The 26024-nt window shown below is 35.7% G+C and overlaps 1 protein-coding gene and 1 long non-coding RNA gene across 2 annotated transcripts; one reads left to right on the forward strand and one right to left on the reverse strand.

Annotated features, from left to right (window-relative positions):
• Positions 1-1807: 1807 nt before the first annotated feature.
• LOC146729037 (uncharacterized) lies at positions 1808-17367 on the forward strand. Its single transcript, XR_014928212.1, has 3 exons — positions 1808-1929; positions 3387-3586; positions 16868-17367. It is a non-coding gene; the product is annotated as an uncharacterized LOC146729037 (long non-coding RNA).
• On the reverse strand, positions 6982-10536 carry LOC144345904 (uncharacterized). The gene is made up of 4 exons (XM_085496099.1): positions 10411-10536; positions 9804-9890; positions 8889-9090; positions 6982-7067 (listed from the first exon to the last, which is right to left on the reverse strand). Exons 1-4 carry the CDS (start codon positions 10534-10536, stop codon positions 6982-6984), a joined length of 501 nt encoding a protein of 166 aa, XP_085352225.1.
• Positions 17368-26024: the final 8657 nt, after the last annotated feature.

The raw sequence follows: 26024 nt of genomic DNA on the forward strand, positions 1-26024 counted from the left end.
AACATTAACTGTCGATTTTGTATATGACATGTCTGGTCATAGCTGCATATCTAAATAATAATATATTTTCGATAAGTCACGTGGTTTGGCCGCCATCTTGGATTATAGAAAAAAATGACCAAATGTTTAGGCATTTGTTCCACAAAGGTGCATCCACAGATCAACTAAATAAATATATATGTCTGGTAATAGCTTTATATGAAAAAAAATAATAAAATTTCGATCCTTTACATGGCTTGGCCGCCATCTTTGATTTTGTGTAAACGGGAAATGGGCAATTAAATGTACTGTATTGGTCCGATTGGGGTAAAATTAGTATGTGCATTTAGAGATACATTGGTCCAACTGAATGGCACATGGCTAGGTCCTATGGCTGGGCACCCATGGGGTGGGGGCTTCTAACCTCATTAATATGCATAACTGTTATATCTCAAGCACTGTTACAGTAAGAAAAATGAATCATGTGTTACTATGACAATGTTGAACAAGGGGTTTGATTAAAATAACAGATGACCGTATATGGTCATGTGAGCTCATTAATAAGCATATCTGTCATATCTCAAACACTGTTGCAGTCAGGAAATAAATCCTATGTTATGACAATGTTGAACACGAGATTTGATTAAAATAACAGATGACCATATATGGTCATGGGAGCTCATTAATATGCATAAGTGTCATATCCGTAACACTGTTGCGGAACGGAACATGTAACCCGTGCCATGATGAAGGCATCAAACAAAAGATGTGACTGACATACGAAATGGCCATACATGATCATGTAACCTCATAAATATGCATAAGCAATAAATCCTAATTATACCCCTAATTGTTATCAGTCACATTGTTATGCTGATGTTGAATATAAAGAAATATTTAACATGTTTACACTTTCATTATGCAGGGATATTGGTATCAACACCCCATTTCAATGAGTATCTGCAGATAACTTTTCTGACAATTCTACTTGGACCCCGCCAATGCTGCTTACAGCTTTAATAATTGCTCTTACTCGTGAATAGCTAAGATTTTTGTTGACATGCAAACACCCTTTAAGAAATATAACGGCCTAAAAATAAATAATCTGACACGTCAGGGATACCTACGACACTGAGATACTGGATCAACTTCACTATTGGGCAATTGGAATTACCAGTGCCAGCAATATTGACCATGCAGCGCTGTTTATACAGATCATTCTTACTAGCTCTAAAGGTAATACATGTGTACCAATATGCGATTTAAACATAACGGATCTTTTTATGCTTACAAGGTCACTGTATCGAAGGAAACCAGCAAATGCTGGTAAAAATATACACAAATCTCTGATGTCAAGTAAGGAAATGCTTAAAGAGTTCAACAACACTGAATCATTGAAGCCGATACGGGCAACTTCTTTTAACCGGTTTGCCGATCAGTCGCTTTGCAGACTCGGCGATGCTTTCAATGAAGGGGTGGTTGGAAGGTGGGGGGATACCAGCCAGGCTGTGCATCCATTGAATACAGTATGCTACGACTCTGACGCACTGCTTGGTATTATCATCTAGAACAACGCCCTCAATCAAACTAGTCGGATACTGTGAAACATGGACGAGCTGAACGGGAAATCGTCAGTCCTCAGGCTTCTGGCCTTCGCTGAAATTCCTGCGACATTTCTTAAACACACCTTCGACGTTTGCTTATATACATTACTATAGTAACAAATTAGGCATGGGGACTGTAGACAGTCTAGGCTACGATGTCCATTTATATTGCACAGCGCCATTCAACAACTGCGTAGGTAAGTATACACGTATTACGGTGACACGAACGAATAGGGAATAAAAAATACATTTCCGTATTCAACCAATAGCGACCCTTGTTACAGATGAGGGATTTACTATGCTATCCCACGGTACTGAGTGTTAACAATTTGACTCAATAGATCAGGTAAGCAGTCAAACGTTTTTCTTGTGGATTTCTTCCTAGATGTGAATTGTTGTTTAGGCAATGTGTCTTAGCTCGCTTCTAGTTTATTTGAATCACATAACAAAATCCCATTACTGTGATTGATACTCACAATGCACCCATATGACATTTGTATTTTACTATTCATAGTTTTCGAACACTTACATTTTTGAGTTTATTCTTAATGCGTGACTGGTTTCCAGAAATTAGATGTAATATTTATGCAACAATAATAAAACAATATTCCGGACCTTCGAATAATCGCGTGTACCATGCCCTGTGTAGTTGTACAATGTTACCATGCTCGCACGATATTGGCTTCAACAATCACGTGTTCACACACAAGCCTAGTTACGTTCATGGCATGTTCGTCAAATTAGGAAAGCCGAGAATGTATTGTTAACTTTAGGAAAATGATGTAAAGAATTGAAATACAACCTATGATGAAAATACTGTATAAAATAAAAAAAATAGTCGATAAACAACCCGCAAAATACAGAAAGATTGAATTGGAACATAGCTTAAAATAGAATAGTAGAGATTACTGATAATCCATAGAATACAATAACATTAGGCCTCACAAAAAATATGTTTGTTTTTTTTCAAATTATAGTGGAATTTCATTTATTTTCTAAAGTATGGAGACATGATATTTTTTTATTTGGCAACTGGTCAAGTATTCATAAATTAACATTAACCGTCACAGCGAAAACACTATATTCTCACCATTGTGGGAAGTGAGTGTAATGAGGTTGAAAGTCCAGTCTTCAACCTGCTTCATCATTTGGTGAATTAATGCTTCCACCTCATGCGCACTCATGAGGGTATAGGGGGGTTTGTCCAAGATTAACATCAACTACGCATATTACGAGCAAAACAATTGAACATGTATATTCAGATAGCTACGAATACACATATACATGAAGTAATGTCAAGCAAATAATATATCAATTTTAACATAGGTGGGTGTTGTGAGCTGAATTAACAATATACCACCATGGGTTAAATGAAATAAAATTGAGGGATGATATTAGGCTTCGCAAATATACTAATCGTTATATTTTTCTCAAAATATGGTGATATTTTATTTGTTTTTGAAAGTACAGAGACATTTTTTGTTAGGCATTATGTCAACTCACATTTTTCAGAATAAAATCGGTACAATCATGGAATAAATCTCAGAAAACTAATAAATTATTAGCTGTTCGAGAATAAATATTCACATTTACCTTGTGATGGCTATAAAAGACTTTTTTCTGTTTGTTTAAGGAAGTAAAAAGAATGAGTTGTTAGTTGTATACTTGAATGCCAGAACACGATTTATCACATTGTGAATTGTCTATGTTCAGTTTTTCCACTTGTTCCAGTGTGAAAGAAAGCCACTTTGTATGTCATATATTTATTATGTCATCATTCCCACACATGTCTCATTATAACAGGAAAGAAAAGACCAACAGCACTGTCTGTTTATCGCTGTTATTCACACATCGTGCCATTGTCTGTACAATATGAAGAAACTAGTGTTACTTCTGTCCGTGTTACTCATTGTGGCCATGTTCATTGATGGTGGTGGTTGTTGGAGAAGGCGAAGGCGAAGGCGAAGAACGGGCTTCTTCCGAGCAGCTGAGGGCAACCTCATGTGAGTAATTGTAGTTTTGTATGCCAAACAAATTGTTATAATTAAAAACAAGAAGCAGTTTGGTTGAAAAAAAAATCAACGAAAACATAATTCACTAATGTGAAAGCCTTTCAATGTATTGTATATTTTTTTATTCTTTACCAACTGATCAGCATAGTGTAATATGTTTTGCATAATCTGCAAATTATTCTTACCAAAAAGATGATTATCGGCCGTGTTCTGTATATCATTACAATTTACTTAAATCTGCAAACGAAGATCAATTTATAGCGACGATAGTGCACTAAAAAACTGATGCATATAATAACAAATGGGCCTATTAACTCTAATGTTATGAATGTAATAATGAATGGGATTGATTGAGAAAGACAAACCAAGATGACCTTGAGCGAGTGAAAGGAGATCCCCTCTCCATTGCAGAATTTGTTATATTACTGATCATTGAGTGGAGTCCTGTAAATTTCAATAACAGTCAAATTACCTAATTTGCATATTTATGTAAATGATTTAATTTTCGAAAACTCATGTGATACATCAAATGAAAGAATTTTGGAGAATTTAAATCTGAAATATAATCATAAATGGGAATAACACGGGTTGATATTGTTAAATAATTTTCATAAATTAACCAAACTTTAAAATAAAAACTATATAGTTAAGCTAACAGTGTATTGCTTCATGCTAGCAAATTGTGGACCCATATGCAATGCGTGTTAACAGTTGGCAACACTGATATTAATGATAAATGCAGAACGGGAAATAATTTTGTCATTTTTTGTGACAATTGAATCTAAAAATATGGCGCATGGTATAAAAAGATTAAAGCGGGGTACTCGTCACCTGCGCATGCGTCATATGCCCATAGCGTGTCATTGTTTACAAACAAGCGTCTACCCATGAGCCTTTGCGTTTCAGCGTGTGTAGTTATCGTCGCTTGGGACTCAATTCCCGCGCGTGCGCAGACGACCCTCCCGTATTGTTTTGTTTCAAAATTGTTCATGCATGTACTGGCACTACATGGTGTCGCAGTGTAAGACCCGCTTATTGCAATTGAGATGGCTACCCACAGAACTAAAAACTAAAATAAAAACTATACAGTTAAGCTAACAGTGTATTGCTTCATGCTAGCAAATTGTGGACCCATATGCAATGCGTGTTAACAGTTGGCAACACTGATATTAATGATAAATGCAGAACGGGAAATAATTTTGTCATTTTTTGTGACAATTGAATCTAAAAATATGGCGCATGGTATAAAAAGATTAAAGCGGGGTACTCGTCACCTGCGCATGCGTCATATGCCCATAGCGTGTCATTGTTTACAAACAAGCGTCTACCCATGAGCCTTTGCGTTTCAGCGTGTGTAGTTATCGTCGCTTGGGACTCAATTCCCGCGCGTGCGCAGACGACCCTCCCGTATTGTTTTGTTTCAAAATTGTTCATGCATGTACTGGCACTACATGGTGTCGCAGTGTAAGACCCGCTTATTGCAATTGAGATGGCTACCCACAGAACTCACACTGGACAGGGGGTTCTTTTACTGCAAGAATGGGGTAGATATGACAATAGTACTGGAAATGAAATATCGAGTTAAAGCTCCTGGCTTTAATACCTCTCAAATTACAAGAAATAAAGCACAGAAAAGTACAATGAATAAAGTCACTAAAATAGGGGATTGCTTATGGAAGTGTGCATTGGTGATAACTCACAGTTCCAGGATGTAATAATTGACGACAGTCAATGGCTTCTGCAACACAAAAACGAAAAAATAAAGGAGTCTTGCTTGCAGGGTTTGAGGTAATATGACAACAACATAAAATAGAGGATGCTGACACATGGTAAATATATTTGTCTACGTATTTTCATTATAGTCCAAGCTAAGCTTGTATATATACTATACACAATTAATGTGTATAATATGGAAAATATTGGAGTACATATGACCAGCAACATACCATATTTGGTCAATCAGTTACTAAACAAAGAAGAACAACTGTGCATCTATTTTGGGTTTTGTGCGTTTTTCTATTTTCTTAATTCTCGTGACATATTCTTACAGTTGTCCACTTTTTCAAGCGAAATATACATATTGTTCTATAATGATTTTGCTATGGTATGGATATGTAAAGGAATAGAAAAAATACATTGATTTTAATAGAATTGTGAGAAAGAAAGTTTAGGTTTATTGTTTGTTCTTTAATAATACACGTTTGCTCATTATACCGTGTTTTCGCAATATTTTTTTCTTCTGCTCTAACACACTATGAAATCACAATTTGATGATCCACAATTGAAAAGTGAAAATAAGTCTTGAAATATACAATCTAGTACTAAAATACAGGACTGGGAAACCTTTCAATTTTCTTGATTTCTTCATGAGCACAAAACATTCTTGAAAATAGGCGGCTTTTTATCAGTCTTTGCCAATTGCGATTGAGAGCATAATTATAATGTGAAAATATAACCGAACTATTATTGATGTGACACAGGATTATATTGACTCTAAAATTGAGATTACAATGCACCCAGCATAATTTGAAATTATCTCTTGTTTATTTATTATATACATTCATTTTTACTTATACATGTCTAGTCATGGTTATAGCTAGATAGAAAAGCCTCTTGTAGAGAAAGAAATGGTTTTCGATCGAAACCCCTCTGCTATAGCGCCAGTGGAGAAACAAAATGATTTTTGCTCGAAAACCCTCTGCTATAGTGACATGAGAGAATGAAATGTTTTTCGATCGAACCCCCTCTGCTATAGGGCCAGTAGAGAAAGGAAAGGTTTTCGCTCAAAAACCCTCTGCTATAGGGACATGAGAGAATGAAATGTTTTTCGATCGAAACCCCTCTGGTATAGGGCCAGTAGAGAAAGGAAAGGTTTTCGCTCAAAAACCCTCTGCTATAGGGACATGAGAGAATGAAATGTTTTTCGATCGAAACCCCTCTGGTATAGGGCCAGTAGAGAAAGAAAAGGTTTTCGCTCAAAAACCCTCTGCTATAGGGACATGAGAGAATGAAATGTTTTTCAATCGAAACCCCTCTGCTATAGGGCCAGTAGAGAAAGAAAAGGTTTTCGCTCAAAAACCTTTTGCTATATGGCCATGAGAGAATGAAATGTTTTTCTACCGAAAACCCTGTGCTATAGAGCCTGTAGAGAAAGAAATGTTTTTCGATTGAAAACCCTCTGCTATAGGGCCGTGAGAGGATGAAAAGGTTTTCGATCGAAAACCCACTGGCAAAAAGTTTTAGATCGAAAACCCTTCGGTGCGGGGGAATGAGAACGAAATGGTTTTAATCCTCTGATGCAAGGCCGTGAATGAAAAGTTTTTGGTCAAAAACCCACTGACATTAGACATGTTTTTTAACAAAATCCTCTGGGTATGGGAGTATTATCATTCTTTATGGACTGGATGCAGCTTTTGTGGCAGAACCGCCCAGGCATGCGAGGGCACGTAAGCCACATGACTGAGAGCAGCATCTAGTCAATAAAAGTAACAAGTAATTAACTGAGACTGTATATTAAAATAACAAAATAGTTTATTGTAACAGATTAAAATTCGTAGCAAGGGAAAAACCATCAAACTAACAAATAAAATTACAAGCAGTCTGTCAGCTGAGATAGAACCGCTGTTAGCAATGCACATTGCAATTAAAGAACAGAAGATATCATTAGAAAATGAACAATATGTATAGTATCAAATCAATCAAACTTGCTGTTTTTAACAAGAATTCAAAAATATCACTTTTCACCAAACATTTCTAAAATATTCACCAAAATTAGAGAATTGAAGATATCATCATGAAATGAACAAATCTAAGAGGTACATATACACCAAGTATCAAAACATTCAGGCTTGTAGTTTTCAAAAAAAAGTCGAAAAAGTTGACACGGACGACAGATGCCGACGGACAATCACTCATATGACAAGCTCCGCTCGACAAAGTCGATAGCGAAGCTAAAAAATCACCAGCTGCATCAAACACGAACACGACACTGCGAGATAACCACCACTCTTCAATCGAGTCGCTGTCATGGATTATGTAGACCATTTTGATGAACCTCTGTTTTGAACATAAAGTGTCATAAATAGCATATCGGTAATATGAATAGATTTGGATTTATGAATATGAAGTCGGAAAAGTGAAACATTGGCACGGATGTCGGACAATCACTCATATGATAAGCTCTGCTCGACAAAGTCGACAGCGGAGCTAATAAAACATTACCATTACAACCATGCCTATTTTGAATCCATAGTTCATTCCGGGTCAGTGGTGTAATTATCTTCCATTCCAAGCATGAAGTGCAGTCTTTGACTCCTTAGAGTTTGTTAAGTTGACAACGACGGACAATTATTAATATGAACAGCTTTGCTATGTCGACTTTGTTGATCAAATTACTAAACAATACCATAAGTCTCCAACATAAAGTACCGAGCACATGCAACAAAGGAGAGCGAATTTTAAGTCTCAGTATCAAACTATGTTTGAAAATAGAACTACCGAATTCTGCCGTAAATTCGCCCAAGTCTGTTAAACGGCAGTTTAGGTTTTAAAATGGGACAAAGAAATTGCGAAAGGGCGATTTTTCGGCAGTTATTAGGTTATAAGGTGCTATTTTAATCTTTTCTGATGTCTAAAATAGTGTTACCGTAGTCACTAGCGTGAATGGGTAAGCTTTATTTCGACAATGAACTGTTATCGTTGTAAACAATGTTAAATTATTCTTCAAATGGTCAGTTTATCTTTCGAAAACAACTAATTTTTTAGTTTAAAAACAAATTATGTCGCTTTCCTGTCAAAATACAAGCCAAAAGATCGCACAATATCGGCAAATTTCTTCCGAGCTGCGTGCAATAACATTGACATATTTAAATGAGCTGGTATCATCTATCGTTTTTATTTGTTAATTGGCAATTTGATCTGTCAGTTTAAAGAACAACGTCCCAGGTCAAAAACATGGCGGATATTCATTTCTACAGCATTGAGCATTGAAAATGCGATCAGAACCATTTGCTTACTATGAAATATGGTGAAATTTATTTGCTTTTTATAACAACTCAGCGAAATTATTCTTTGCATGTTAATATAATCATTACTGGGTAATAATCAACAATTGTGAAACACAGCATGGCCGGATTGCGCTGCATCGATCATTTGCTACTATCGTAAGCAATGCAGTTGGCTTCGATTTTATTTGAAAATTCATTTAGAATACACTAACGAAATGGAAAAAAAATAATAGTATTTGCCACACGAGGTTCGTTAATGTGATTTTTTTGGAGAAAGTTGAGCCTACTTTTTTGAAATTTGTAACCCCAAATAAGGGCCCACCAGCCGTGAAATCGCCCAGGATGATTTTTCGGATGGGCGAATTTACGGCAGAATCCGGTAATAATCTGAAAGAATTGCTTACCTGTGCCACTACAAAGATCCAAAACCATTGAGTCATCTGGCGAAAATCTTGAAATCAGTTGCGTCAAGATACCCAATGGCTTTTCCTATATGCATGCCACACGCTCATCTTCACCTCTGTATTTCGGCAAACTTGAAGATCTCCAGAAATTATGGTGGTCGTTGTTGCTGTCCATATTCAGTTGTGCAGGATTAATTTCTTCCTGGCTCCAGTATGCAACAACGCCCCCATACTTAGCATTACATAATGTAACAGTAGAGCCTGCGAAAGAATTTATTCAAAAATATTAATGTTAAAGCAGTCTGATTGATAAATGAGATCAACAATCTAACAAAATGCATAATATTCAATTCAACTTGCGTAGTCCCATTACGGGGGGGATAGTTAGAAATGAGGATATAAAACACCTTTTGAAACTATTGTATGAGACTTGAATATTCAGATTATGTATAGTTTACATAAAGATAATCTGTTTAGTCACTAAATGAGCTATGTTTTGGCACTTTAGGAGATGACATGATACTGCTCAGTGGATAAATGTCACGTGGCTTTATGTCACTGTTACTGTATTTGCCGAATATGATTCTGACACTAGTTAACACATTGGGCAAAATTTAAGGTTATAATTCTCATCTAAAATTTGACGAGAAGGCTTTTTCAAACAGAAGGATGTTCTCTGAGTAATCTATGGGTCATTTATTATTGTTTAAATGTTGTTTATTATCAATAAATAATATATTAACTAACCAGCATCAACATTGTCAATATAATAATACCCGAGGTCAATTTTCACAGAACAATAAAATTGTAAAAAGGAACATCATGTTCCATACTTATTGCATGGATTGTCACAGATAATTTCTTCAATTCTTCGACAGACCAATCCTGTAATTTGAAACACAAAACAAATATAAAAATATAGAATTTCACACCGTTTTGAATAATTATTTACAAATGCAATTAAATCTGATAGTGAAAACAATAGAAATTCATGAAACTCTATACAGATGTGTTTAAAAGTGTTAGAGGTGATCAATGATGTCATAGACATATTTATGAAGTACTCTTGCATCATGTTCACAATAAGTAAATTATTATGCAAATCAGGTAATTATTATGGATGTATTTCAACCCAAAATTAATTAGATCGCCTCATTGTTGAGGTATTTATGTACTGAGATGAAATAGTAGTTAATCAAATATGTGAATCGGTCATCTGTGATAATCAAAAACCTACATATGTTTTATAAGATATCCTACTGTAAAATACTTTATTTTCACTTGAAATTAATTTTTACTATTTTTGTTGAAGGAATGATATAAAAAGTATGCATGAAGTCAGTACACCAAGAGTATCGACCGACACGCAGCGAAAGTCGATGCAGCTTACTGTCCAAGTGCATACTTTTTGGTATCCTTGTAATAACATTATTATTATACATCTTTTTCTCGAATGTCGAAATGCAAAAAGTTTAGAACAGAATCGGCTAACTCCTTTGTGTGGAGTTCGGTCAAACCCTGCGACAGCCATGTTTGTTTCTATTACACACTGAATCATTCCATACTGCAAAACTGTAGCATGCTGCAACTTATGGTGTTACGTGGACAGATGTATAATAGTTGATATCCAGTGAAAATAAATTTGATACAAAACACCCATAAAGTTAGCGTGACATGTAGGCGTGAGTCGACCCAAGAGACCTGACAGAATATTGTCTCCCGGCAAGATCGATACTGCGAATTTCACAAAGTTCAAGCCTTTGTGCAATGAGTTTCAATGAATATTCATTTTGGTGGTCATGGTAACACCATCACGCAAAGTTGTGTTTGCATTGTCGGCAAAAATCCCTGTTTCAACAAGATTATAAACATTGGACGGAAATTTGCCAGCACCTTATTACACATTATGTCAGCATACAAATAAATGTGATGACATTCCTGCAATTTGATTGGTACCGACAATAAATCGTCAGAGGAAGTGAAAAATAACATCAATCTGTCAGGCGTGTGCTGGGTTTGCGTAGGACGGTAAAATGCGGTTCTTTATAGATCAACTCCTAACTAATGCAACACATCACACCACATCAGAAACATGTAATTTTCAGGGAAAATTTCATGATCTTGTTTTATAAATATGATGTCTACCCACGAGTTACTGTAGCACACGAATCTACAGGAGTATTTTTGTGAACGACAGGTCGGCCCTGGGATTCTGGCCCTGGATTTACGCGACTAATTGACGTAATTTTAAAACATACGACAATTCGTTCCACGCAAACCACTCTGTAAAATAGCGTTATTTCAAACAACACCACTCGAGGCGTTATATTCGGACAAATTGAGGCAGATGAGCCAACAACCAACAGAAAACATAGCGACAGGCGTATTTATAACTGTTGTGACGTTGCTTCGCTTTCACGAGCTAAGAATCGTTCTACGATTACATCATTTCCGCTTTAAGATCTCGTAATCGTGACAAGCACTGCGGTTGACGCTGTGACATCACGTCTATTCAGTCTTCCAACTTATAATTCATAATTGAGATTGTTCTAGCATTCACTAATACTGTTAGCGTTTATTATTTGGGCTTAAATTTAATATTCAAGATAATAAATGTTGTTGGATATCGATAATATGGTGGTTTCACATAGTAAAATAATGCAGGCTTTTGTGGAGGGCTTAACTCAATTTCGAATCAAAATCAAGCCTTCCGGATTCAAGCCTCTTGGTTGATTTGACAACGGTAGGTATCATTTATTCTAAAAAGTAAAAGATCGGTAAACATGAAACTAAATTTCTCATGCGTTTCACGAGCGACATGTTTACTAAAAAACGAATTTATTTAGATATTAGTGCGTGAACTCTAGAGGTCATTGCCCATTGCCGCACATAATTCAAACACGTTATTACTGCCATCGACATATTGTTCCGAACACCAAAACCATGCCTGACCAAAATACTAACATTGCCAGCTAAGTTGCTGACTGCTTTGGTGCGCGCGTCTGAAGATCGTTATCTTACTTGATCCCCCCCCCTGGATCAAACTAACACCAAAAGGAGACGTCGCACTCACTAATTACGAGGAACACACACAATTCAAGTGTTCTAGAAATCGGATCAATGATTACACCCCCAATTTCAATGTATTTATATATTTCATTTAAGTTGCCATATATTACAATGTATGATATATCTAAATATAAGACACACTGTATGTACAGTGTCGAACTAAAAGCGTCAACCCCCAGATTATAATGGAACGTTCTATCTGTTGAAGTTTTTGCGCGCAAGTTTGTGTTCATATATAGTACGTCAAAGGCTGAATGGATTTTCGCTGCGATATTTAGGCAATGAGACTGGGAGGTCGATCAGTACTATACACGGCAAAGTCGAAACACTCGGGAAACGGAATCAACTCGCACCTCTAAGTCGACCGGTCAACACGTACAAAGGCGACCCCCGAAGTAGTGGAATTTACTGAGTTTTTGAAGGCCAGAATAAATATATGTCAGTTAAGTGAAAGGAACGCTGTTGGATGAGGGTGTTTGTACGCCCAACTCACTGCCATACGCAAGAACCATATACCACACATTCAAGCGAGATTTAGACTACTCGTATAAAAAACTACGTCTATTCCGAACAGCTGACGGGACATAACATGGACAGAATCATGAAGTATATCGACATGATTTCTCAACTTAACCCTCTCCGTGTTCATTGTTTTGATACGGCGGAAGTGAAACGCACAGCAGGCAATCGTGTCCATGGACATGTTTCAGTCAGTCAGCCGGCAGTGGAAGTGCAAAGATACACATCCAACATAAATTTTACCGTGAATTTATTGCATAGCTCGCTTGGTGTGACCCATTTCATTTTTTATTCTGGTCGGAAATTCTGAATGGCGGATTCTAGCAGCGAGCGTGGGCAGATTTTTGAAAAAATAACGAACGAAGAAATCGATAGGTAAAACGATGTTTGAGTAATATTCTTAAACATAAAACACATCTAGATGTGTTTTTACTAAAATAAATGAGTTTTCAGTAGACCAATACACTCACGTGACACTACTTTCCCGAATTAGGTTCGTGCAGGGAGCTGGTTCGTGTAAACTACTTCCCTGGGGAAGCCTCTTTCGTTTTCGCACCGCAGGCCACGACACCAGATCTATTCACACTACCTGCTTAGACTTCGTACTTGATATGGTTGCACATTTGTCGTTATTTTGTGCAAAGTAATGACAAACGAAACAGCGTTAATTTTTGACACAGAACAAAGGGAGATGTGGTGGACGGTGGACTAATCAGAATATCGGAATCAATCCTCAGTACTGGCATTTTGTGGTTCTTTGCTAAGACCGATATAAAAAATAAATGTAGTAGTCCAGATAATCGTGGTGTCGTAATTATCCAATATATACGTTAAGACAAAACATCCTTTCCCATTCATACTGTTTTATTGTTTACACTTTGTAACATACCATTTTTTTTCAAAAATAAAAAAATAAAAAAAAAAGAACTGCAGACCTCACTTCTTTATATTTTTGAGTGGGCCAGCCATGTTGCCACATACAAAAATACACATAATATTTCTATTTAGATTATTTTATTTAAAAAAAAAATATTTTAGAAGCAAAACAATACAACGACTAGATTTGGTGTCACAGTTTGCTCCCAATTCATACTTTACATTCTCATGATTGAATAGTGTAACGAAAAAGACGCTGGAAGCAATGTCAGAGTTGCTTCGTCGAAATGAGTTTGAGAACCTTCAAACTGTTTGGGTCCGCTTCTTGGCACATGCCAAGTTATGCCCGTCTAATCGTTTAACAGGGAGAGAATTTACAAAAAAAAAAGAATAGCAGACTGCATATACACTTGAAAAAAATGAATTTTTCTCGATGTTAAACCGGATGCTATGTAGTAATTGTATGGAACAATGCATTCTGGTTGTCCAACTAAGGAATGCTGTAAACTTAAAGCTAGCTAATGTACACTATTGTCAGAGACTCATTCTCGCCGCTAGAGTTTATTTCCGATTCAAGACTCAACGGAATAAATCTGTGTAGTCTTCGCGTAAAAGAGGCCGGAGCCATGGCGTACGACGATGCGGCAACTTGGATTCAGTCATACTCCACCATTTGGCTCAAGCAAGCCTGTAAGGCTGTATGTTAAACCATGGAGCTCCATGGTTAAACGTACGATGTAGAAAAAATGCGTCGCCGTGTTCACAATACTAACTATTATCAGCTCATTACCGACTGGCACCGAACCAATTCTGTCGTCGTATCGCTTATTTGGAATAAAAGACGTGTTTTAAGAGCAGGTCAAAACTTCCACCAGTATTCGACTGAAGCCTGTCACATTGCTTACCTGAAGAATGATACCTCTTGGTATGTGAATTGAGTCTTATCCATTTAACATCACCAAACCACCAACTATTAATTGCAGCGGATTTCTTAATTTGTAAAATTACAATAAATGTGGAGCAAAAAATTATATTATTATGGGGAGGGTGCTCAGCACTGCCAATTCACATCATACTTTTGAAATGGTCTCTCGACGAAATATGCATCGGGATAAAGCATTCTGTATGTAGTTTCTACCAACGAACATTTTAATTACAATTTTTCTATTCGTTGTTTTTTTTCCTCAGACGGAATTGGAATAGTCTCTCTCTTTCAGTTATAACTTGTGTATAGTATACGGTTCTAGGCCAATCAGATCTTGGTTATACCACACATATTTCATAGCAACCAACGTAGTTGGCACTTGCATGTAGATCCACATCCTAAATTAGACCATTATAGTTTTTATCAATGTATCGGATAATCCATGATTTTGAACAGGCACATTGCATTGACATTACATGCACATTGTGTGCCGAAATTGTTTAGCCTTCATATATGGAGAGAATTACAGCACTGGGTTGACGTTTGTCCAGGCCCACATCGGGACCCACTCGGCTCGTGCAGAAATCACGCTGTCATTCGTTGATCTGTTAGTTGACCCAAACATGGAAAGCGATACACATATGATGAAAACAATAATTAACATATTGAAATTAATTCATTTTGTTATTATAATATTTATTAAGAGTCACCGTGCAATGAACGGCTTAAAAGAATCGATTTTTTTTGTTTATGTCAATGTAGCATTGCAAGAAAATACCAGTTGCAGCACATGAATATTCATCGCCGACGACAGTTTGCATTCATTTCATTTATTACTACTGTATCCGATTTCGGTTCGACCACTGATTTCGGTTCATGCCGAGCGTTCAAGTAGATCTCTAACGTGAACGCCACTAATGTGTACTAGAAAGTGACTTGGCTGAGAAATGATTACGTACTACAATATACATGTACTAACACTGACACTCTTTTTCTATTTTTTGAAAGTAATGGTTTTAAGAAACATTTATTGTGTGTTTTAATCATAGGTTAATCAACAGTATGTTTATAAGTTCAGTCACATCAGACAAAACAAATATCAATTGGTGCCACAGTGGTAACGCCTCTTTTGACGTAGAAGTAACACACATGATTATAAACAATGTATTAACAAGTGTGAGCTGTCTTGGCTGAGTTCAAGTGCAGCACCTTACACGTTTTTTTCCAAAACGTAAAATATGACGGAACTTCGTTCTATCATAGCCCAACTAGACTTTTTTTAGATTTTTGAAATGTCATAAATTGGATCTAATAAAGACGTACAAGAAGCGCGATGTATTGAAGCTAAGCACGTCTGGGGGTACATCATCTTCAAGCCAAGACTGTGTTTGTCGTTGATGGCGGGATCATGATGCGGGAGTAATTGTACTTAACGAGCAATTTAAAAACAAGCTGTACGAGGGCGCTATATACGAATATGGAATAATTTTATATATTGGCAAATGCACAATAAAATTGTAAACAGTTATACACACCATGTAAGGATAAATATTATAAGGCAGTTCCCGGAAAATGTCAAAAAAAATGTAATTTACAATGGGCGTACTCTGCGTACTTGAGGTGGAAGAACACAAGAATACGCCGGAAACCGTTCACGTAATGATCGGTTACCCAGCTGTATATGTTGTTTCAGTTTCAACGTAAATTGGCATATATTTTTGCATTTACGTTTCTTCCGTCTAACTTAATCAGCGGTTATTTAAAAGTATACGTTATAAACGTTGAACGGAAATCTGTGGTTTTTCAGAAATTACCGTTGATTTAGGTTGGACTGAATGGACGGCAAACGTAGCAATTCCGCCTGACGGTTACGCTACGGATATACCACCCTCATAGTCTGACGGTTATGCGGCGGTTTTACTGCAAACCGCCATGTAACCGTTGTGTAACCGTACCAGAAACACGTGATTTCATGCCGTGTAATATTTTTGTCTGTCGGTAAGGGGTTCTCATTACTGAAACAGTTTTTGTTAAAGTACATAATGATTTAATGATGTTTATATATGACTGCAAAATATCTATTGTTTTAGAGTGCTAGATTTTATAATGTTGATATTTATACCGTTATTGATATCTTGGTTGGATGGTTGATCTAAGTCGAAACATGAAGTGAATATTTTTGAAAGAACTATAATGATAATCGTCTGTACCATAATAATTAAGAATACCATGACAAAAGCTCTTTATTTGACTAATAAATTAATTGAAGCCAAGCCTCGTGTAAATGTATTATGTATGTGCATACAATATAATCACATAAATACACTTTACAGTTGTGCATAATCGCTAGTCTGATTCGTTTTTTAAGATAAAAAGGAAATTTCACATCAGAAGAAATCGGTAGAATATTTGAGATTTGATAGTTCATGCAAATAAATTCCGGCACCAATAATACTTTATTTTTATTTTTCAGTGATGAAACACAAGATGACGTTGGAGTTGGTAACCAGGATGATACTAGTACCATGTCACCCTTTGACAAAATCCTGAAACGATAACAATATTCATGTCGTTCTACATCAATTCTGTATAGATGTTAGATTGTTATACCAATTGTTATTCTGCATACTGTCACAAACATGCACAAACAATTGTTGTTATTACATTAAGTCATAGTGGTAAAACTAGTAATACAAACAGTCTCAAATTATAAAACCATTTTCACATGATTCCTCGACTTCACTGTATTGTTTAATGTAATATTCGATGGAAGTTTTTATAGCATGATATATTTAGCCAGGGCTCTTTGAGATAAACGTTTACGACGAGGTCCGAAGAAAATGTCCATATATGCAGACAAGAACTTAAGGAAACTAGGCCATAACAGATATTTCAACGAAGGGATTACATGGAAGTACGAAATTAAATAGAACATTGAGATTAGGTCAAGTACATTAAACAATTCTTCCACTACGTTGTTCGTGTTCCAGTAGTATTTTCGAAATGCGTGTTGCACAGTACGCTGTGTCTCGGAATTGCCGTGCCGAGGATTGCGTACCAATGAAATCATCCTACTCGTGTCCACGGGTGGATTTTGAGTTACCGATGTGTCATAACTTATTCCATACTTATTACACCAATAGTGTCATAATACTTCAATGAGATTCTATGTACTGAACTGGCTGTTTTCAGCTGCTTGCGAAATCATGCATCAACAACTTAGGAATATATTATTCACCTGAAGCAAACAAGGCGAGGACTTAAAAACAAAACAAATTATATATATAATTACAATAAAAAAGTCCGCCAAATATCAATATTAATTGCTAATGAACAACGCAGAGGGATATAATTGCAATGGTTGTGTTGACGAATATCGAAATAGGTGATTATTTATAATATTTTATTGCATTATCATTGTCACAGTACAAGGCCTGCTTATTGCTATTGAGAGAAGCACCCACATAACTCACACTAGACAGGGGGTTCTTTCACTGCTACAATGGGGTAGACAAGACAATAGTGCTGGAAATGAAATACACATACACCAAGCTCCTGGCTTCAATACCTCTCAAAATAATTACAAGGAACAAAGCACAGAAAAATACAATGAATAAATTCACTGAAGCAGCGGATTGCCTAGGGAAGTGTGCATTGGTGATAACTCACAGTTCCAGAATGTTGAAATTGATGACTCTTTTCAAGTCTTGCCTATTTATATGCATGAATGCTCCAGATTCATGTACACTACCTGGGTTTGCACATGAGCCAATCAGAATGTGGTCTTGCCAGCAGCAGCCCCAGGCAGGCAAGTCAGTAGATCTTAAGCATTCTTTGTTATGTAAATCCCAAGCACACCTGGTAGATTCCAATTGTCCTTCCAGAGTTGTAAATATGTATGAACTGGCAATTACACGGCAATGCACACTGATTCTTTCCATGATTCCATGCACACTTCTATTTGCTGGATTTGATGCAATACGACACAAACCTAGAATAAAGGATGCTGACAGTCGTTATGTAACTAGAAACATGATATGAGAAGGTTAAACCCTTATGGCTGAACCTGAGACTAAACCATTAGGATGCATATATAAGCCTGCTGGTGGAATGTTTTACAACCATTGAATTAAGAATATAATAATAATTACCTTGAACATGAATTCTCCTCATCGAAATCAAAGATTTACAGTTTATATGTATATGCACACAATATTGGGTGCCACAAACAGATTTATCGCGATCTCGTCTCATCTGCATCATGTGAATATTTTGTTCTCGGCATTCAAATGTTGCAATTTTCAATGCTTCCAAGTAATCAGGAAGACCGATTTTATCACAATAATTATTCCTCAAGGGATCATTCGTGATGTTAACATTCGGGTATTTCAGGCAGACGTAAGTTTATAACATAGCAGCTGTCGAAGACTGTCAACAGTCCTCAGGCCTAATGTATGTGTTAGTATACTAAATAGGCATTTGCACGAAATGCCTCAGGTTATGTATTGGGCGACAGAGAACTTACAGGAAACGTGTTAGTAGCAAAGTAATATTCAAAACACGTGACATCTTAAGCTGGCACTTATTATGGCAACTTTCAGGAGAGGAATAATTATAATACACTTTCATATTCAACCAATAGAAATCCGTGTTACATTTGCTTATCTCATGATAATGCGACCCAATTTATTAACAGGTTCAAAAATATTTCGTGTGATTTTGTTTCAATGTTATTTTTAACTGTCAGTCAATGTGCGCTTGTATCCTGCATTATTTGCAATTTACTATATTAGACAGAGTTAATATCACATAACGTAATCTTGTGATAGATACTCAGTTCAAAATACGGCAATATGGCATTGTAAATATTATTCAATATTTAAGACATTAACATTTATCCTTGAATGGGTTTCAGTAATTAGTTGTAATATAGGTATACAAATAATAAAACAATATTCTTGAGATTTGATTAATTACCATTAGTTTTGCCATATGCTCGCCAGAACAGGCTCCAAATTTGTTTACACTAATGTATTTAAACACACGGCGAATTATGTTGATGGCACCTTGGCATATTCACGAGTAAATTAAGTCACTCTGTACGTTAGATCTCCCTCAGCTATCGAGGGTATGGCAATCCATGCGTCACTGACGACATATCATCTCTCGTATGCCCAACGAGAATATCTGGATACAATCGCGTTTAAGAATGGAAAACATTGTTTTACACATCTTCATGGCAGATATTATGAGTGGACTTACAATATTAATCGGAAAGGCTACGCATTCATAATCAACCAATAGCAAGCCGTGTTACATACAAGGGATTTGCTATTATGGACTATCTTAGGGTGAATAAATTACACGTTAATAAATCATTTCGATATAACGCGTTGACAGGTAAGCAATATAACTTATTTGCAGTAGATTTGTTTCTAGGTGATAAAGATAAAAATGTGAATTTGCTCTTCTTTAGTGTTGTTTGCAATTTACCATTTGCAGACTTGATTTGTATTATAGCGTTTGTGTGTATTCCGAACATATGGTGTACAAAATTCACCTGAACTGGTTCCAGCTGTTTGCACAATCATATATTTACACATAGTATAGCCCAGTATTTTAGCACATCAACAACATGGTAACGTTAGAAATATATTATGCCTTGAAGCAGGTCAGATATAGACTTAAAAACAAAAATAACGACAACAACATCCATTCAAAATCAATAATATTTGCCGTTAAACAACACAGAGAGACCTATTTTAGATGTATCTAAAAATAGTATGTAAGTCAACTGATAATCCCCAAATTACAAAAGGCCTCGGGAAATACTGCTACTGTACAAATGGTTTTGTTTGCTGAAATATTGGAATATTTTATTACTAGTTTGATCCTTTAGTCAACTGACGGCGCTCTTTAGTTGTTGATTAAGTGGAAAAATATATCTTTTATTTGATGGTGTGAACGTTAGGACGACATTTTTTGTTCGGCTCGGGTCAAATCGTCACAAATTGACAAACATCGGTAATAAATCTGTAGCAAACAAACGTATTTTCGTTGAAACATACATATGTCCGATAAGAAAAATCAATACGAATGTAGAAGCATTAGCTAGCCGTTTGTTCTCAAAGTAAAAAGAGCCAACACATTAATGTAATGTTAATTATGTATTCTTTCGTGTACATTTATCATTTTATTCAGGAAAGCAGGGAGACAAAATCACTATCATTGCAATTGTTTTTCCTACATCGTACTATTTTCCAATATGAAGAAACTCGTGCTGCTTCTGATCATGTTACTTATTGTGACTTTGTTTATTGATGATGGTGATTGTAGGAGAAGACGACGAAGACCATTATATTTCCCGTAAGTAAATGGCTCCCCGTGTTATTCCTGTTTGACTTAAATCCATAAGAAAATCAGGTTCGCTGATACGATTTCAATTGAAAAACAATAGTTTACTAAATTAATGTGACCAATTCTCATTATTCTAACAGCAACCGATTATCTTAGTCCAAAAATAGCATGCATGACCTCTGTATTATTCCTACCAGAGAGGTGATATTTTGTAATATCACTGGATTATAATTCACATGAATATGATATGAATAGTACGTCACAGTACAGACGAACAACATAACGTCCTGGAAATAACTAACCAAACTAATTATGCAAACAAATAGATATGATAAAACCATTCACATAAAACAGTACAATTTCCTGTATAAGTGCAGAGATAATATGTTGAGAATATGACAGAACGACATGGATTCGCCCTGGTATCTGTGAATATGGTACTGTTATAAATTACAGGCGTATTATAGTATGCTTAATATTTTCGTTCAGAATTATATTATTTGTGTTACTATAACGTCAGAGATTCGAATTGCCGTGTCTGTCTAGTCCTTTCAAGGTTGCATTATGAAATTTGGTAAAACAAGAAAACAACCGATAGTTACAAGAAAATTCCGTAATATATTTCGAAAAACTTGTATAAAAATTTATTTTATATGCATACTCAATAATAATTTCCACAATTACAGTCTACACAATATTACAGAAAAATAGCAATGTTGTCTATATTTTTGTATTTTATTTGTCTTGAATTATGATTGAAAAAAGTTGAATAAAATTACAAACTATGTATGAACAATAACTTATATATATATATATATATATATATATATGATTATACTTGAAATATTGTAAAAGGATATTATTTTTATTTCACGGAAAATGACCTAGTAATCGGTGGTATACATGTAATAATTGATAGTACACACAAAATATAAGCAACAACTAATAATACTTTCTTTTTCAGTTATAAAAGATATGAAAACGCGGACATGGAAGATGAAGCAAACGTACAAGCGTGCGAGGCGGAAAAACAGGATGATACTATGTCACTCTCTAAAGAAGTAGAGAATTGAAAACAATAAAAGGTCTATATAACATAAATATACCTTATATGTTGAGAAACATTGTAGATTTTAAAAAAAGATATCATGTCGGTATATTATTAAATTGTTTTGCTTTCAGAAATGTTCTAATTTTCGAAGAGGGATTACATGAATGCTGTGCTAATCATAATCTGAATGTGTTCTTTAGCAATGGTTAGTAACCATTCATCTGTTGTACATTGCACATTAACACAGACTTCCTGTCATATTATAATGTCTACTTTGTCAGGGGTGTATATGCAAAGGCATCCAAGCGCAGCATATAGAACCGAGCAAGATTCATCATGGCCCCCGATTAGTGTTACTTAATATGGTCTAGCTCTCATATGTATCAAAGCCTTTGACAACAACCAATTGTACAGCGCCTCTGAACAATACTTCGTATTTCACTGATTGATTGATAGTTTTATCGTGCGTTAGCAATTTCCTGTGAATTATACAACATTTGGAAACACAGTATTAAAAGCAGAACCAATGACAACCAGAGGTAGTATAGTCCAGGTCACTCTTAGAATGGCAGCAAAAAACAAAATCTAAATTTAGATTCAGATGACAAACGTGTTGAAAGAACGGGTAATTACTGGTGTATTTAGCGGCAACTTAGACAGTGATAGTACGTTTTTACATAGTTTTAATTCGGTCATTTGAAATTTCCAAAAAATAATGACTACATTTAAATCAAAACTACGCATGATGAAGGCGAATCAAACTATGTTCACGAGTGTATGGTAGTAACAATATGTGGAAATTATTATACACAACAGAAAAAGAATAAAATGTATAACCTACAATGCATGTTGGGAAATGCTAAGTTGTCTCCTACCACATTTCAGGACAACACAATCTTCACTCACCCCACTCCTAAATTCATCTTTATCCACATACTACTATGATATTTTGTGTTTTTGGTTTTGTTTGTAAATGTATTTTCAGTGATGATTTGCCCTTTGTCTATTAGACATTGAACATATTTGTCAAATTTTATGGTGAAGTTAATGAGTAAAAATATTTTTTGTGGCTATGTGTTTGATCTCAAAATGTTTATGTTTGATTTTAATGTAACAGGAGTGGGGCTTGTAGTCAAATAGACTACGGCCTAGTCATGCCAAGATTTTACCCAATAGGCTATAGTTTCCGCCATGCATTTCATACATTTTCACTTATAAATACCTATATATTCCTTAGTTTTTAGATATTAGAAACTGTGTTGGTTAGGAACGCAGGTTGATATAATACTTGAAGTAACTGGTCTACTAAGTTCCGTGTTTGTTGCCAAGCTTTAAATGAAGATATCACACGTTAAAAAAATATCAATAAAGTCTGTGTTGAGATTTGTCATTCCTGTCATCAATACTGTGTTTTCAGATATCGTCTGTACAGTAAAACAAAAAACGTGCTATTCCATGAAAGTGTGTGATAATAAATCAACCCGATATATGCCTTTAACAGGTAAGCAGTCTAATATTTGTATTTGTGTTTTTTATTTAGTTTCTAATTTTTGACCAATCAATGTGCGTTATCCATCAGATTACTGTGATGGATACTCAGAACACGGTTATATATGTCATCGTAAATAATCACCAAATCTTATTCGTTTTTTGAGTATGCCGACATTTACATTTCACGTTGACTTTTTTAGGCTCGAATTGTTTGGCCTAACCGAGTTAATATGTCTGTACCAATAATTAAAACTATAGTCTAAAACTACTTGTGTGTATTAAGGTAGCGAGACTATTATTTGTGTTGAAAATTACGATTTTCACATTTATTTATTAATTGATGAAATGCACTATAAACTTTCATGCGATGAAGTCAACATAACATAGAATGTCATGTAAGTTGGTTAAAATGTAGATTTTCTGAATGGAAGCAAGGCAGCCTCAGTAGTGTTTTCCAAAATCAATAACACAGGTTTAATCTGTGTGCCTATAAGTTTCAAAGATAAACCCAAGACAAAGCAATGTTAGGATGTGTTATCAGTAGCTATCCGACACACAATGAGTGTTTCCAAACATTTGAGTGGTTTGTCTCCGCCCCTGTTTGTTTCACAGATTAGCATTTGCATATGAATGTGTCAGACACAAGGTCACACAGCCACTGACAAAAAATCATTGATTTTGGCGTTTTCATATGCCGAATTTATCCAATTATAGCTATCCCATTCCTTTATTTTTTTGGTTTCCAATAGCCTTACACATTTGGATGTCCCTACACATGTTAAAGCAGACCTTGATGGGAAAACAAATTGATTGTGCCGATAAACAAGTTTGAAAATCTTTGCTGTTACTTCATGGACGTTTTCTAGGAGTTTATGTTTTTCAAAATACAAGGTCTTTAAAAAAAATAACGTATACTTATTGTCGGATTAACACCAAATTTTCACAGCTTTAAGGTGACAATGAGAGGAACTTGAATGTGTCCAGACAAACTATTTCATCGATTATTTACCAACGAGTTGTGGTTTGAGTTGGGGGCAATGCGACTAAAACAGTAATTGAAATTCAGGACACTATTTTATAAAACGCGTTGCTTGAATAACACTAACCCGACACATTCAATTTACCAGACTATTGAACAACTAGGAAAAGTGAAAAAAATACTTCTTATCGCCAGCATAAATGTGTAATTATTTTTTTTACAGAAAAAGTAAGTTTTCACCTTTGATTAAGTAACGGGTCATAGAATGCAGATACGGGCATGGCAGACACACCTCTGCACAGCTTGAAGTCTGGCGATTCTAAAAATATATACTTTCCTGGGTCTATTTGTAGTCATTTGGTCACAATTAGAAGATGAAAACAAGTAAGCAAATAATAGTCCCGCTACCTTAATGTTCCACATTGTTTTACAATATTTTGATGCACATGCTCGCCTGAACTGGCGAAAACATTTTTAACAAACCACATGCTTTCAAACACAAGCTCATATATGTTGATTGCAACTAAAATTGTAAAAATACAAATTATTACTGTCCAAAATATACCGATATGCAACACCTAAAAAATACAGGGAGATTTTACTCAGATGTATCTTAATATAGTGTAGTTCATGTCACAGGGTGCTAGTTGGGTTGAGCTAAGATTTCACATTTTCCCAAACAAATGACACCCATAACACCCCTGTGACCTGGGTTCTTTAATAATTCGAAACTTAAGGCAGTTGTATAATTTATATGCGACATAAACAACAAGTACACGCTACACGAGTAAGGTTTAAACAACGTACTATATTCCACACACCTAAAAGATGGGCAGGAAATGCCTGACCCGTTACAAGGGGTAGTGGGGTACACGTTGTGTTGTTACACAAAAATATAACACTAGAAATATAATTCAGTAATAATATTGTAATATTTTCACACTGGAAAGGGGTGGTCAAGAAATGCCAAACCCTCTATATAAAGGGGTAGTGGATTACGTTATACCATTACAAGGAAATGCCTAAATCGATAATGTAAATAATTGTCTGACATAGAATCTTGCATGCATGCATAAAACTAAGAGACAAACATACATAACAAACAACGGACGCAAATAATATACTGGCGATCGGACACAGCCCTACCTACATACAGTTTCTTCAAAGTAGATGAAAACGGGTCTTTGCGTGATAACGGTGTATTTTCCAGCGAGTCTCTGCTAACTGTGGCGACGACGGTAATTACAGAACGCAGTCAGAAGCACTATAGTCGTAGAATACACGCTGCACACTCAGTCGAGCACGATACCAATCAATTACAGAGTTTACCTGTCCAATATTCGTAACTTGTAGAAGGAGAGTGGTCCGGGTGGATTCCCTTGCACCGCAGTACACATCCGTAACCAGCAACATAAATTAGAAGGCACATCCAGTTCAGAACCAAAATCGGGAATGTCATTCGCTGGCGACTTTCCCCACTCGTTAACTGCAGTAGGCCGGAATTGGCCAATAGAATTATCTTTATGATGCACATTCCGTAGATCACAATACATTAATTTGTATGACAATACACAGTGCATTGTTCTAACGTTACTTGCAAACGCGTGATTAGTTGACATGTAAAAATTGGTATAATGCCAGCAACGGCAAAACGACGTCCTCCAGAATAGATCACAAACTCCCATGATGCAATATTATTCAATGGCTTACTGTAGTACCTACAAGATCGGACATCCACATTTGATCACATGA

This window comes from Saccoglossus kowalevskii, chromosome 22 (assembly GCF_978046115.1).
Source record: "Saccoglossus kowalevskii chromosome 22, keSacKowa6.1, whole genome shotgun sequence".
NCBI lineage: Eukaryota > Metazoa > Hemichordata > Enteropneusta > Harrimaniidae > Saccoglossus > Saccoglossus kowalevskii.

What these genes read in the sequence shown, in the direction of transcription:
- LOC144345904 (XM_085496099.1), bottom strand. Translation starts at nt 10,536, where the DNA reads ATGGCTGTCGCAGGGTTTGACCGAACTCCACACAAAGGAGTTAGCCGA. An exon ending in TTCCTTTTTACAATTTTATT is followed by an intron (nt 9,091 to 9,803) that starts GTTCTGTGAAAA and finishes GCATGCATATAG; the next exon opens with GAAAAGCCATTGGGTATCTT. An exon ending in GGGTTACAAATTTCAAAAAA is followed by an intron (nt 7,068 to 8,888) that starts GTAGGCTCAACT and finishes TTTATTGACTAG; the next exon opens with ATGCTGCTCTCAGTCATGTG.